General features: G+C 54.9%; 1 protein-coding gene across 3 annotated transcripts in view; it reads left to right on the top strand.

The window, feature by feature from the left end:
* ASIC2 (acid sensing ion channel subunit 2) overlaps positions 1-12,518 on the top strand; it is a 995,000-nt gene that overhangs the window by 728,581 nt on the left and 253,901 nt on the right. Inside the window, exon 1 of one of the 3 annotated variants that reach the window (XM_072779485.1) lies at positions 7,412-8,125. The exons of the other annotated variants lie outside the window; for them this stretch is intronic. Within the exon in view, the coding sequence (XP_072635586.1) occupies positions 7,412-8,125 (714 nt within the window). Of the gene's footprint in view, positions 1-7,411; positions 8,126-12,518 lie in introns of those variants that run through there. 3 annotated transcript variants of the gene reach the window in all.

Genomic DNA, 12,518 nt, shown 5'->3' with positions numbered 1-12,518 from the left:
ATCATCATCATCATCACATCACCATCATCATGACTATCATCAGATCAGCTTCCCAGTGACCAGAGGCAAGCTGCTGAGCTCTGTACATCAATTTCCTCTCCTAAGTTTAACTACATGGTATTAAGATCATGAAGCACTGACATCCTGTGGTTCTCTCTGTGGTTTTACCCACTCTGTATATTAATCAGAGAAACTTCTGAATCCCAAACTGGCTTTCTCTGCCACCCAATGCATGCTTGAACCACCTTCCAAAACCAACCAAGCTATGTGCTCAGAGCACTCAATTTGTGTGTGTGTGTGTGTGTATGTTATAATATCCTAAGTAAAATATGAAAAATTTACTCCTATGCTAATACACCTCGTAATACTCTTCAGAGTCAAATGGAAATGTATTTGCATTACCCACTCTTTGAGATGACCTCTACAAGAGCTTCTAACCATCAATGTATCTAGGAAAGAGTTAATGAAAAATCTGATAATAAAATGACAAGCTCTTGTACCACCTTGTCATAGGACCCTCTGTCCTTGTTGGATGGGAGAGCAGGACAATGTGAAATGAGAAGTTGAAGAAAATAACAGAAGTCGGAATGAGGTGTCAGAGGCAGGCAACCATAAAATAACTGAAAATACAGAGGGGAAAGTGTGAAGAACATGGACTACAATTACTCTAGTAAATGGTATTCACAGAATGCAACCATTTGTGTAAGAAAAGGGGACATATTGAGGCTAAACGGACGTATATATATTCACGAAGTACCACTAATAGATTATACAACAAATTGATGACCTGAGTTGCCTCTGGGGAGGAAAAATGGGTGGCCAGGGGAGGGGAAGGGGTAGAGAGACTTTCTAAATAGACTGTTTATTATTTTGTCCTTTTAGAACCATGTGAATACATTACGGATTTCAAAATGGATTTTTAAAAAGTTACTTCTCAGGGTGAGCAGAGAATGAACTGGAAGTTGGAATTTAGATTCTCATTCTACATTTTTTTAGTAACAGTCTATATGATTTACAGCAAGCCTTTCCCCTCTCTGGACCTTGACTTCCTCCCCTGAGGGTGAAGGGGTTAAATTAGATTGAATATCCAGCTCCCAGCTCTCAGGATTTGCCATTCAAGGTAGAGCACTGGGCTTCAGCAGATCTCCCTCCAGCTCTGGGGATCATCCTACCTGCCCTCTACTCTGGACCTGTCCTTCCAGCTTCTGATCTTTCTCTGGTAGGTGTGGGCCCTCTTACGTCTTTGATTTAGTGCTGGTGAAGATTGGGCAGCTGAGAGTTTGAATTCCATTAAAATGAAAATGGCCAAAGGGCAAGATAGATAGATAGATAGATAGATAGATAGATAGATAGATAGTCTGGGGAGTCTAAGAAAGAGCCCAGAAAAAGAGAAAACTAGGAGAAGTCAAGTGTAATACAAGAAGACCACGCAGTGAGAAAAACAGTGGACATACTGAAGCACAGAGAAAGGCAAGATGGACAAGCAACTCCAATGCCAGCCCCATGGTAGAGGGTGGGAGGCATGGGAGGGTAAAGTTTTTGTGCAATGTGCTAAGACCATGGTGAAGGGGTCCTCCTTGATCTTTCCATCAGTGCAGGAATTCCTAGCATGACTACTTGGACATTTGGTCAGGTCCTGTGACATTGCAGCCACCTCTATGATGGCCAGCATAGAGGCCACCAATAATATGAACTAAAGAGGTATCAGATAGGACCACTAGATCTCAGGAAGAGGTCAGGAGAAGAGAAAGAGGAGAGAAAGATAAGAAGGAGAAAAGAGAAGGAGGAGGAAGAGGGAGGCAGAGTGACAGAGAGCCAAGGTCAGTACAGAGATGGGGAAAAAAGAGAGAAACAGATTTGGGTACACAGGCAAACCCACAAAAGCCCACTACCCCATAAGATCAGTGGACTTTAGTGCTAAAAGTCATATTGGCTCATTACAATGAACAGCGGAGTCCTAAAAGAGTGCATTTGGCATCCTAAGCAGAGCCACCCAGAACCTATCGTTACAGTCCCCTCTCCCCACCCACTATGTCCACTACATCCCAGAGGTAAGAGGGCAAATAAGAACACACCACCACCATAGTAAAAGGCTTGGTGTGCTCATACTCTGCAGGGGTTGGTGGTCACATTTTAAGGATGTTGACCTCCAAGATCCCACTTCGAGAGCACAAGCACAGGAGTAACAGCTGTAGGAATGGGTGACGTTTTGCCTGAGAAGAGAAGACTTATCTTGAAGAGTTTGTTAGGTGGGCAGACTGCTGGAACCCCTTTCAGCATCAATGTACTCTGATTCGGTAAAGTATTTTTGAAGGGTTCCCATGTGAAAGAGAGATCAAACTTATTTGTGCAGGTCTCCAGAGATAAATTAGGGGAAATGAGAGAAATGAACAAAACGACAGATTCCAATTTGACAAAAGGAAGGAGCTTCAAACACTGCCAGATGTTCCAGAATAGAACCGGTTACCAGTGGACAGTTCCTAAAAGGGTGTGTAAGAGGGATTCCTATAGCAGGTAGGGAGCAGGGTGAGCTGGCTCCTCAGACACTTTCCAATGCCTGACCCCTGAGTAGGAGGGAGTAGGGGTGAACAGGAATGTTGGGGGCTCCGGTGAAGCCTGATTAAGTCAACAAGGATCAGCTCCGAAAATTGGATTATAAGAACCAGAAAATCACATTGGCTGAAATCGGCCTCCGCCTCCCAACAAACTCATTGGATTTGAGAAAGAGCTCATAATTAGTGGTGGTAGTCCCATCCTGGGAAGTGGGCTGGCTGGCCAGTAAGTAGAGGCCTCGCTGTCACTGCACACAAACATCGCACAGAAGAAAAGGCCAGGATTCCAGGTGTGAGCAACAGATGTTTTAGAGATAAACAAGAAAAGGAAGATTTTCTTGAAAGCTTATTATTGGCAAATCACAATGATAATTCTAATTTCTTGGTGGAGAGGTTATGTGGGTCAGCTCATGCGCTGCCTTGCGAATTTGTTTTTCTGGCCAAGCGAGTCTTCCAGGACAGGAAAGCTAATTCCCATGTGCTGTCATTCAATAGAGCAGAGATGATATGGGGTAGGGTTTGAGACCATGGGAGCTGGAGCCAGACTGCTTGGATTCAAAGGCTGCTCTGCAGCTTAGTAGCTGTGTGGCTTAGGGTGAGTAGCTCTACCTCTATGTGGTAAGGATTCCTCTGCTTTGAGGTACAGAAAATAATACTACTCACCTCATACAATCATTTTGAGGATTAAATACTTAGAACACTTGTCTTTAGTGTAAGTAACTTAGAACAGGCCCTAGTGCTTAGGAAGTCCTATATTTATTTTATTATCTGTGTATTATTATACTTTTGCAAGAAGCATGGTGGAAAGGGAAATTCTTGGGCTTTGGAATGAGTTAGAGTTTAGTTCTGAGCCCTTGGTTCACAAATATATAAAGAGAACCAAAATTCCTCCGTTGCGGGATTGGAGTGAGAAATTAAATACATTTACATGTCCGATTCAATGTGTGACATACAGAAATATTCAAGAAATCCTAGTTCCTTTCCCCTCCTCCTGTCTCAGGGTGCTTTGTCAGTGTGCCAGGCACTGTGCCTGGAGGGAGGGACACAAACATGAGTGAGGTGTAGTCCCTGTCCTCAAAGGGTTAATGTCCAGAAGAATACCCTGGACATACATAGTTGAAAGCTACTACTGCAAGGGCCATGATGGCTCCAATTTCCCAGGAGGTGATGCTTAAGCTGGGGCTTGAAGAAAGAGTGGAGTTTGCTGAGCTGGTGGAAGTATTGGTCCAGGTGGGGGGTGGGGTGCATGGGGGTAGGGAACTCACTGCATACGTACGCCATAGAGAGTGCCACTGATCTTTGCTAGGGTCACTAGCCATCCTCTACCTCCTGCTGGATTTCTGTGCCAAGAGCCTGGAGCCTACGCAGGATACCTCTCCCCTCTCTGGAAAAGCAACCCATCTGGAGAATTAACAGGAAAACCCAAGGCACAGAAGACATCCGGGCAACCAACAACAGCAGGTGTACATTTCAAGAGGGAAACTGCCAGGAAAGAAACAGCCCGCAGCCCTGAACGTATCAGAAACATTGAACATCCTAAAGGTTTCTTTAAGACAGGTCTCTGTGCCAGGCCAGAGTTAGGACTCTGGAAGATGTGATGTGCTTGCACTGGCTGCCTCTTCAGCAACTGCGCTGCTGAGCTCACAAGCTCCACCTTAACTGGGATACGTATCACTGTGGCAACTTACAGGAACGTTAGGACCAGGCTGGGAGCCTCTGATAGAAACCCCATAAAACTGGCAGATTCAGAACCTTCCCCCCAAAGCCAGCAACAGACAGCTTCAAGGAACAGAATCCAAAATAGAAAAACCCACTTCAGTAGCTTTTTCTGCTGGTGAATGAGACGAGTCTCCAGGTGTGCGTGTGATGCGTGTGTGAGGCAGGTGCACGTGTGTTTATGTATGGGGGTGAGTGAGGATGAGTGGGGCTCAGATGTCCTCTTCTCCAGAGACCCGATGCAGGGAGCTGTCAAGCTGACAGAATGCCCTCCAGGTCAGTGAAGAGGGAAAGCCCACCCAGTACCACTCAGACACTCTGGGCTCATTCAACAGATTTGCCAGAAGCACCCCTAAGAAGTCATCGTAAAGGAGGTGAAATTCCTCTCCGGGCCCAAATCCCAAATCCCGCTACTTCACTAAGTGCCCTCCCACCTTTGGGATCTTTTTCACACTGTCTCTACTCCGCTACAACCCCCATCAAAACCCACTCTCTGGAAAACCCCTCTATCCCATGGAATAATGGGGCTGAAGCATTACCTCTTCCATTGAGGCTTCAGGGGGTCAATCCGAGGTCTGAGTGGCACACATTCATTGCCAGGTAGCTGCGAGAGCTGCAGGATTCCAGCTCCGCCCTCAAGGTGCCTGGCCCACAGTGCAAACTGTAAAGCTATGGGGTGCAGTAGAAAGAGCCAGGGCTTTGGGCACCTGGGTGCAGAATCCCAGTCTGTCGCTTGCAGGCTGTATGACTTTGGCCACGTACTTGTCCTCCCTAGTCTCACCTGTGACATGGAGCTAGCAGTACACTGTGTGCTTCATCCATCGTCTCAAACACACCAAAGTAGAATATTACAAAGGCTAAATAAAATCATCGAAAGGTGCCTGAGGGTTAGTGGGAGCCCCTGAGCCTGCCCAGGAGGGGGCGGGGGGGTGACATCACACTGTAGGCTCACAGGTGAATGGCGGAGATGGAGCCTCCTGTCCTGGGAAGCCACACTCCTCCTTGCTGCCTAGGAGAGCTGTGCTGGCTGAGCGCTCTAGGGCTGAGCAGCAGACCCTTGGTGGTGGGGCTGGAGGGTGGGTGGGGGGCGCTGCACACCTGGGAAGCTCCCAAGAGGCAGAGCCCACCTTGCCAGAGGCCCAATCACCACTCCTAGCACCTCAACTCACGTACCACACACCCAGACACGCATGCAAAACACACCCACCACATCCAGAAACTCTGCTATGCATCTGCACATCAACACACCCATTCATACCCACCACCCAGTGCACACACACTCCCACACACAGAGAACACACACACCATCACAGAACCCTATCCTACACACATCACACCCCCTCAGGTAGCCACAGTACATCATCTGCAGATAAGCTCACATGCACGAGATGCACAGAAATACCCGTTCAGCACATGCACACACACCTACCCACACTCTGTGCGACGCCCCCCTCACACACTTGTTCACATGCCCACACTACACGGCAGCTCACTCTCTGTGCAGCCCATCTCCCAGCCCGAGGTGTTCTCACACTTGTCCACACATGGCTTCGCGACGATTCTCCCCACCCCACCCCACCCCCGTCTCTCCCCCCAGCCCGCACACTCTGGCACATCTGTGCAGCGCATCCCCCGCCCGGCCGGCTCCGGCGAGAGGCTCCCCGCTCGGTGCGCAGCGGCCACAGTGGCCGGGACTTAAAATGCAGCGAGGAGGAGCCGGGCGCGTCAGCACCGCGTCTCCAGGAGCGCACAGCGCTCGCCGCCGCCGCCCCGCCCGCCCGGAGCCGTGCGGCCGGCGAGCTGAGGAGCAGGTGCTTGAAACCCCGCCGCGCCGGCGTCGCGCGGCCGCTGCCCAAGTTCGCCCGCGGCCCGAGGAGGGCCGGGCAGCCGGGAGAGGAGCGCAGCCCGCGCCGCCGCGCCGCCGCGCCGCCGCCCCGCAGCCCCGCCGCCGCCGCGGGCTCGCAGCCGGGAGAGCGGGACGCGCGGAGCGGCGAGTCCCGGTCACCCCGCCGAGAGGTGCAGCCGGGGCTCCGCAGTGCCCCGCTCCTGGCGCCGCCGGGGCAGGGAGGAGACCAGGCAGGGGACAAGGAGGCCGGCCTTTTCTGGAGAGCCGAGGCGCCCGGGAGAGTGGCGGGGAGCAGTGACACTTTCCTCGGGCCAGCAGCGCGGGAGGGCCCCGCGGCAGGCAGCCCTCCGCAGGACGCCCCGAGCAGCCCCCAGCCCCGGGCGAGGGCGAGGGCGAGGGCGAGGGCGAGGGCGAGGGCGAGGGCGAGGGCGAGGGCGAGGGCGGGCGCGTCGCTCGCAGGGCTCAGGCGCGGGCCTGGGGGGAGCCCTCGAGGGTCTCCGCCGAGCGCAGCCCGGGGCGCGGCGGACGGATCGCGCCGGGGAGGGAAAGAGCGCCACGGCCGCTGAGCGACCCCTCGCCCGGGAACACACCCACCCCAGCCCACCCCACCCCGCCCGCCGCGCCCGAGCCCGCGCCCGCGCCCGCGCCCGAGCCCGAGCCGAGCCCGAGCCCGAGCCCGAGCCCGAGCCCGAGCCGCGGCGGCCTCTGGGGGCGCTCGTTCCCCGGCGCCTTCTCTCGCGGGTCCCAGCGCCGCGGGGCTACGGGCTGGGCTGGCCGGGCCCCTGGGGATGTCCAGGTCCGGGATGGTGGCCGCGTGGCTGCTCTCCCCAGACCAGCGCAAAAGCTGGGGTTAGGCGGCGCAGGGGGGACGCGGCGCGGGGTCCCCCGGGGTCCGAGGCGAGGGGAGGCGGGCGCAGCGCCCGGCACCGGAGAGGCGGCGCCCGGTGGGGCCCCTCTAGAGGTAGCGGCGGGGCCAGGCGCCCTCCAGGAAGACTAGGGGCCCGGGGAGCCCGGGGGGCGCTCGGCAGGGGCCAGGGCCGGGGCCGGCGGGCCGGAGCGGCGCTCGGTCCCGGGCGGGCGCCCGCGGAGGCGGCGGCGGCGGCGGCGGGCGGGCGGGCATGCCGCGCCACCGGAGCTCCTCTCGGGCGTACGCTTCCCTGGCGCGGGCTGCGCGCGGCGGCCGCCGCCGCTGCTGCTGCTGCTGCTGCTGCTGCTGCTTCCACTGCTGTTGCGGACTCCCATGGCGGCTCCGCCCGGCCGGGGCCGCCGCCGCTGCCGCCAGCCGCGGGCTGAATGAATGAGCCGGAGCGGCGCAGCCCGGCTGCCCGCGGCCGCGCTCACCGGCCCGGGACGCTTCCGCATGGCCCGCGAGGAGCCGGCGCCGGCGGCCGTGGCGGCGGCGGGGCAGCCCGGGGGCGCCCGGGGCGGCGCGCGCGAGCGGGCGCTGCAGGGGCCGGGGGTCGCCCGCAGGGGGCGGCCGTCGCTGAGCCGCGCTAAGCTGCACGGGCTGCGGCACATGTGCGCCGGGCGCGCGGCGGCGGGGGGCTCCTTCCAGCGGCGCGCGCTGTGGGTGCTGGCCTTCTGCACGTCCCTCGGCTTGCTGCTGTCCTGGTCCTCGAACCGCCTGCTCTACTGGCTCAGCTTCCCGTCGCACACGCGGGTGCACCGCGAGTGGAGCCGCCAGCTGCCCTTCCCCGCCGTCACCGTGTGCAACAACAACCCGCTGCGCTTCCCGCGCCTCTCCAAGGGGGACCTCTACTACGCCGGCCACTGGCTCGGGCTGCTGCTGCCCAACCGCACCGCGCGCCCGCTGGTCAGCGAGCTGCTGCGGGGCGACGAGCCGCGCCGCCAGTGGTTCCGCAAGCTGGCCGACTTCCGCCTCTTCCTGCCGCCGCGCCACTTCGAGGGCATCAGCGCCGCCTTCATGGACCGCCTGGGCCACCAGCTGGAGGACATGCTGCTCTCCTGCAAGTACCGCGGCGAGCTCTGCGGCCCGCACAACTTCTCCTCCGTGAGTTGCCCTCCGCGCGGACCCGCTCCCTCCGCTCCCCCCGCCCCGCCCCGCGCTCCGGACTCAGTAGGGCCCCCCCACCCCCAGGGTGGCACACCAGGCCGCTGCCGGTGACATCATTCCGGGACGCCGAGGCCGAACCCGCTCTTAGGTCCCCTGAGCCTCGCTCGTCCTCCAGGTCGTGGCAAGTTGGACGTAACTGTAGGAGGCGTGACCTCGCTCACCTGTCCCGGCTCTCGCCTTCGTCGGCCCCCAGACCCTCAGCTCTGCTCCTTCTGGTCCCCTCCTGTGAATGCTAGACCTCTTCGTCCTGTACCGCCCCCACCCCCCCCACCCCCCCGCCGCAGGTGCACAGGACCCCAGGCAACTGCCCTGTGTCTCGGGTGAAGGGATGGGACGAGAGGGATGCGTGTTTTACTTGTGGGTTTGTGGTCTTTGGGAAAACCAGCAGGAAGCTCTTCAAAAATGGGCCATCAGCAGAATCGCACTGCCCTAAGCAGCTTATGTCTGAGTTCCAAAACATTGGAATCTAGGGAGACTTCGGAGGAAACGCCCAGAATATTAACCAACACCGAAACGAGCCAGTTAGGTGGCGGTACTCTGCAGCCTCTTCCGCTGCTTTGTAAAAGCTCTGTCTTAGGCATCCAGGGGGGATTGCAGTGGTGGGCGTCAGTGGGGTCTTTGACCCCACGGAGTGAGTGAGTATGGGTCCGGCTCTAGAGAAGCCACCACCCTGCAGTGGGGAAAGCAGCCTCAAAGAGATATTGATGTGAACAGCAGGGGCCAGGAGAAGCTGTGTTCGGGGTTTGTAAACCATTTGCTGTGCTGGTTCCCCCACGCTGTGGGTCTGGATAATGCAGCTGTCAGACAGAAGGTATCTGCCTCGTGCGGTCTGCCTTGGAGGAGTTCTGGTGCCAAACCCCAGCGTGGCACAAGCCTGTCCAGTCATTCGTGTGTAAATGCCCCTTAGGTGGGTTTGGGTTTTTCCACTAGAGCGGGGAAGGTTTGTGCTTATCTGTAATGCTCTGATGATGATTTTACCAGCCCCTTTGCCTCACTCCTGACAGCCTTGTATCTGACAGCGCTTTTCCTGTGATGGTGAAGAGATACCATCGTTCCAACAGGTGTGGGCTCAGATGCCAGTCAGGCCAGGCCTCCGATTGGCTAATTGGGCTAGTCCTTGTCAAGGATGGTGACCCTGGCTTCGGTCTTGCTCTCCTTGCTTTGCCTTACGTAGAGCAGCCCTGACTTACCCATTCCCCAAATATCCCTTGTGTCCTGGGCTTTTCAGCCTGCCTCTGAGGAATCCCTACCCAGTGGCTCCTCTGCCTACTTCAGCAAACACATGCTGCTACCTATGTGCTTCTAAGTGACTCCTTTCAGACTTCAAATGCAACGCCAAGTTCTACAGAGATGAAGGAATGAGACTAGCGATGCCTTGTTTATTGTTTGGCTGACCACTCACTAGCAGCCACTAACATGAGACTGAAGTTCAATTTATATTCAACTGTCAGCAACACAGCCCGCCAAATAGAATCGTGCACATCTGATGATGGCTATACAAAGTGTGCAGCACTGCCGGATAACAGCCACTATACACTTTTGACATTCACGCAATGCTGCGTTAGCAATGAGTTTAGTTTTATTCCCGTTTTATAGATGAGGAAGAGGAGGCTCCACAATGCTGTCCAAAGCTCAGAGCCAGTAGGTTGAAGTCCAACTTTGCATAGCATCAGCTGTATTACACAGAAACCACATGTAGGCTTCTTCTCTGAGCCGGAGCCTCTTTGCTATTAGAAGATCCCTGTGTAGGACTCTTGCCCTCCCTAACCCCTGCCACCTACCATTCCTCCTTAGAGTGTGATTGGGAGAGTGGAAAGGGGAGTTGCCTCAGGGGGTGCAGTCATAGCCTAGGGCACATGATACAGGTGCCTAACCCATCTCCACCTCCAAACATACAGCACCTTCGGGAACCACCTGGCCTCAGTCTCCCCAGCAGCTATGGCCATGAGTTGAAGCAACCCGGACCCTTCCCACTGGGGTACACCCTCCTCTTACTCACCTGCACCCTGTCTTCCTTCAGCGGGAGAGCTTGCAGATACACACACACACACACACACACACACACTCAAACACATACACACACATAAACAAAAGAAATACCTCCCTTCTCCAAATATGTGTTCCCTAGGGACTCAAGTGACCCCCCCCCCCAGTGGCTTCCTTTCATGACCCTGCCCCTTAACTTTCCAGCCCCTTAACATTTCATGCTGTAGGGTGTTTGTTTGTTTGTTTGTTTGTTTTACCAAAGATCTCAGAATTAAAGGCCATATCCCTTTATCCATGGAAGCTGGAAGCTATTTCAGAAGAGCATCAAATACAGAGCAGGCCATCAGGAATATTTTCCTCTAATTACACCAACCTGACTCAGATCTTTGCCATCTCTGGTGGAGTGGCACCATAGTGCAGTGGGTAAGACCATGAATGCTCAAGCTACCCTGATGATTCAAATCCTGAGACCACCACTTACTGTGTGCCCTCCGGGCAAGTGGCTTAGCCTCTCTGTTCTTTAGTTTCCTACTCCATCTAGTGGAGGTAACAAATGCACCATATTTGTTGTGTGTAAATGGATGGATGGATCAATCGATGGATAGACAGATGTGTATATGCATGCATATAATGAGGGAGGAGCTCTTAAAACTGTGCTGGCTCCTATAAAAATGTTGCCTTTAAATGACATCCATCTCCTAATTGGTCTGTTGGCCTCCAGCTCATTGCCCCTCCTCTTTTCATCCATTCCCTACGCTATAGCCAGAGTAGTTCTAAAGTTCCACCTGAAGCATGTCATCCCCCTTCTTAAAACCCCTCAACAGATCCCTTGCCCTCAGACTCTGCACCTATGCCCTGCCTCACCTCCTGTCCACTCTGGTACCACATCCTTAAGTTCTGCAAACAGCTTACAACAGCTGGACCACCGCTCCCCAAGCCACTCTGCCTTCTTCTGCTGCTATAAGTGCTCCCTGCCCTCTATGCCCCCTCTCCCCACACACAACCACACACACACACACACACACACACACACACACACTGCTTTGTCTGCCTCAGGAACTACTCATCCTTCAGCATCCAGACCTGGGGTTTCTTCTGCTTTGGAGGCTGTCCTGACTGCCACACTCTCCTCCTCTCATCAACCAGCAACTGATGCCTTCTTCCTTTCTGCCCCTCTATCACCTCCTTTAGGTGTCAGTCTTCACACCTACTGGTCCGTGACTGTTCCCCACTCTAGACCCCGGCCGGAGTCACATATGATTTCCCCAACCTCTCCAGCACAGAGGCTGACACATAAGTGTTGAGGAAAGGCCTGGAGAATGAACCCCTTCACCAGGTACCCCCGAGACTTGTTGTTGTCCTGGAAGACCCGCACCAAGACTCTTGGCTTAATTTCTCCAGGGAACACCAGTGGCATGCATTTCTACTAAGGAAATGCCTGGGCAGTTTCTGGGCATTTATTACGTTTTGTGTTAGAGACAGAGAATGGAGAGCTGCATACAAAACACTCCTCCACATCCCCATGCTTACCAAGCCCTAAGAGAACCGTGCAACAGGTGAAGAATATGACTTCAGGGGATGCCTTTTGGGGGGATGTGCCAGCTGTCCCCAAAGTCTCATTCCATCTAGCTAGTCTCCTGTCTGGAAATAAACTTGGCAGGGGAGAGAAGAGTATTGTAAAGAGGTGTGTCTGCCAATTGGTCCACTGGGGATATGTTTACTTGCAGCTCCTCTGTTTGTTACAGTTGTGCTAGGGTTAATCACTCCACTGCCAGTCAAAGCAGCTCTTGCTTCTGAATGCCCATGTTGTTTGCCTGGCCCAAGCCCTGGACCTTCTCTGGCACCGGCACCACCAGCACACACACTCTGGCCCTCCTGGGTCATCCTGGGGGTGGAGCTAGCTGGGACTGGAGCCTCCAGAGAGGGACCAAGAAGTTGGGAACAGGGGCAGACAGAGAGGCCTATCAGGATCTGCTGCAAAAACAAGGAGCAGTGATCCTCTCTGGGAGGAGGCCCGGCTCAAGCGAAGGTGTCGGGCGGACCTAGCACAGACTTTTGGCTCTGTTCCCTCCTAGATGTGCGCCTGGGGCAGGCGCTTCACTCTCACACCTCTGGTGATAATGCCTGCCTCACGCTGCTGGACAAAGACCACATGTGTGCAGGGGCTGGCTCACGCCTGCATAGCTGCAGGTGCCCAATATATGAGAGCTACTGTATAATTTGGATAAAGATATTGGCAGAGTCCTCATATCTGGGGGTAGCACTTACTAATTATTCTCCCTATAATGATCATCTCCTCTTATTATGACCGCTTACCGGAGTGGGAATAGGCTCATTTCCTGGT

This window comes from Canis lupus, chromosome 16 (genome assembly GCF_048164855.1).
Source record: "Canis lupus baileyi chromosome 16, mCanLup2.hap1, whole genome shotgun sequence".
Lineage (NCBI taxonomy): Eukaryota > Metazoa > Chordata > Mammalia > Carnivora > Canidae > Canis > Canis lupus.
Note: the sequence above shows the minus strand (reverse complement) of the source record. Positions and strands in the feature narration are given on the sequence as shown.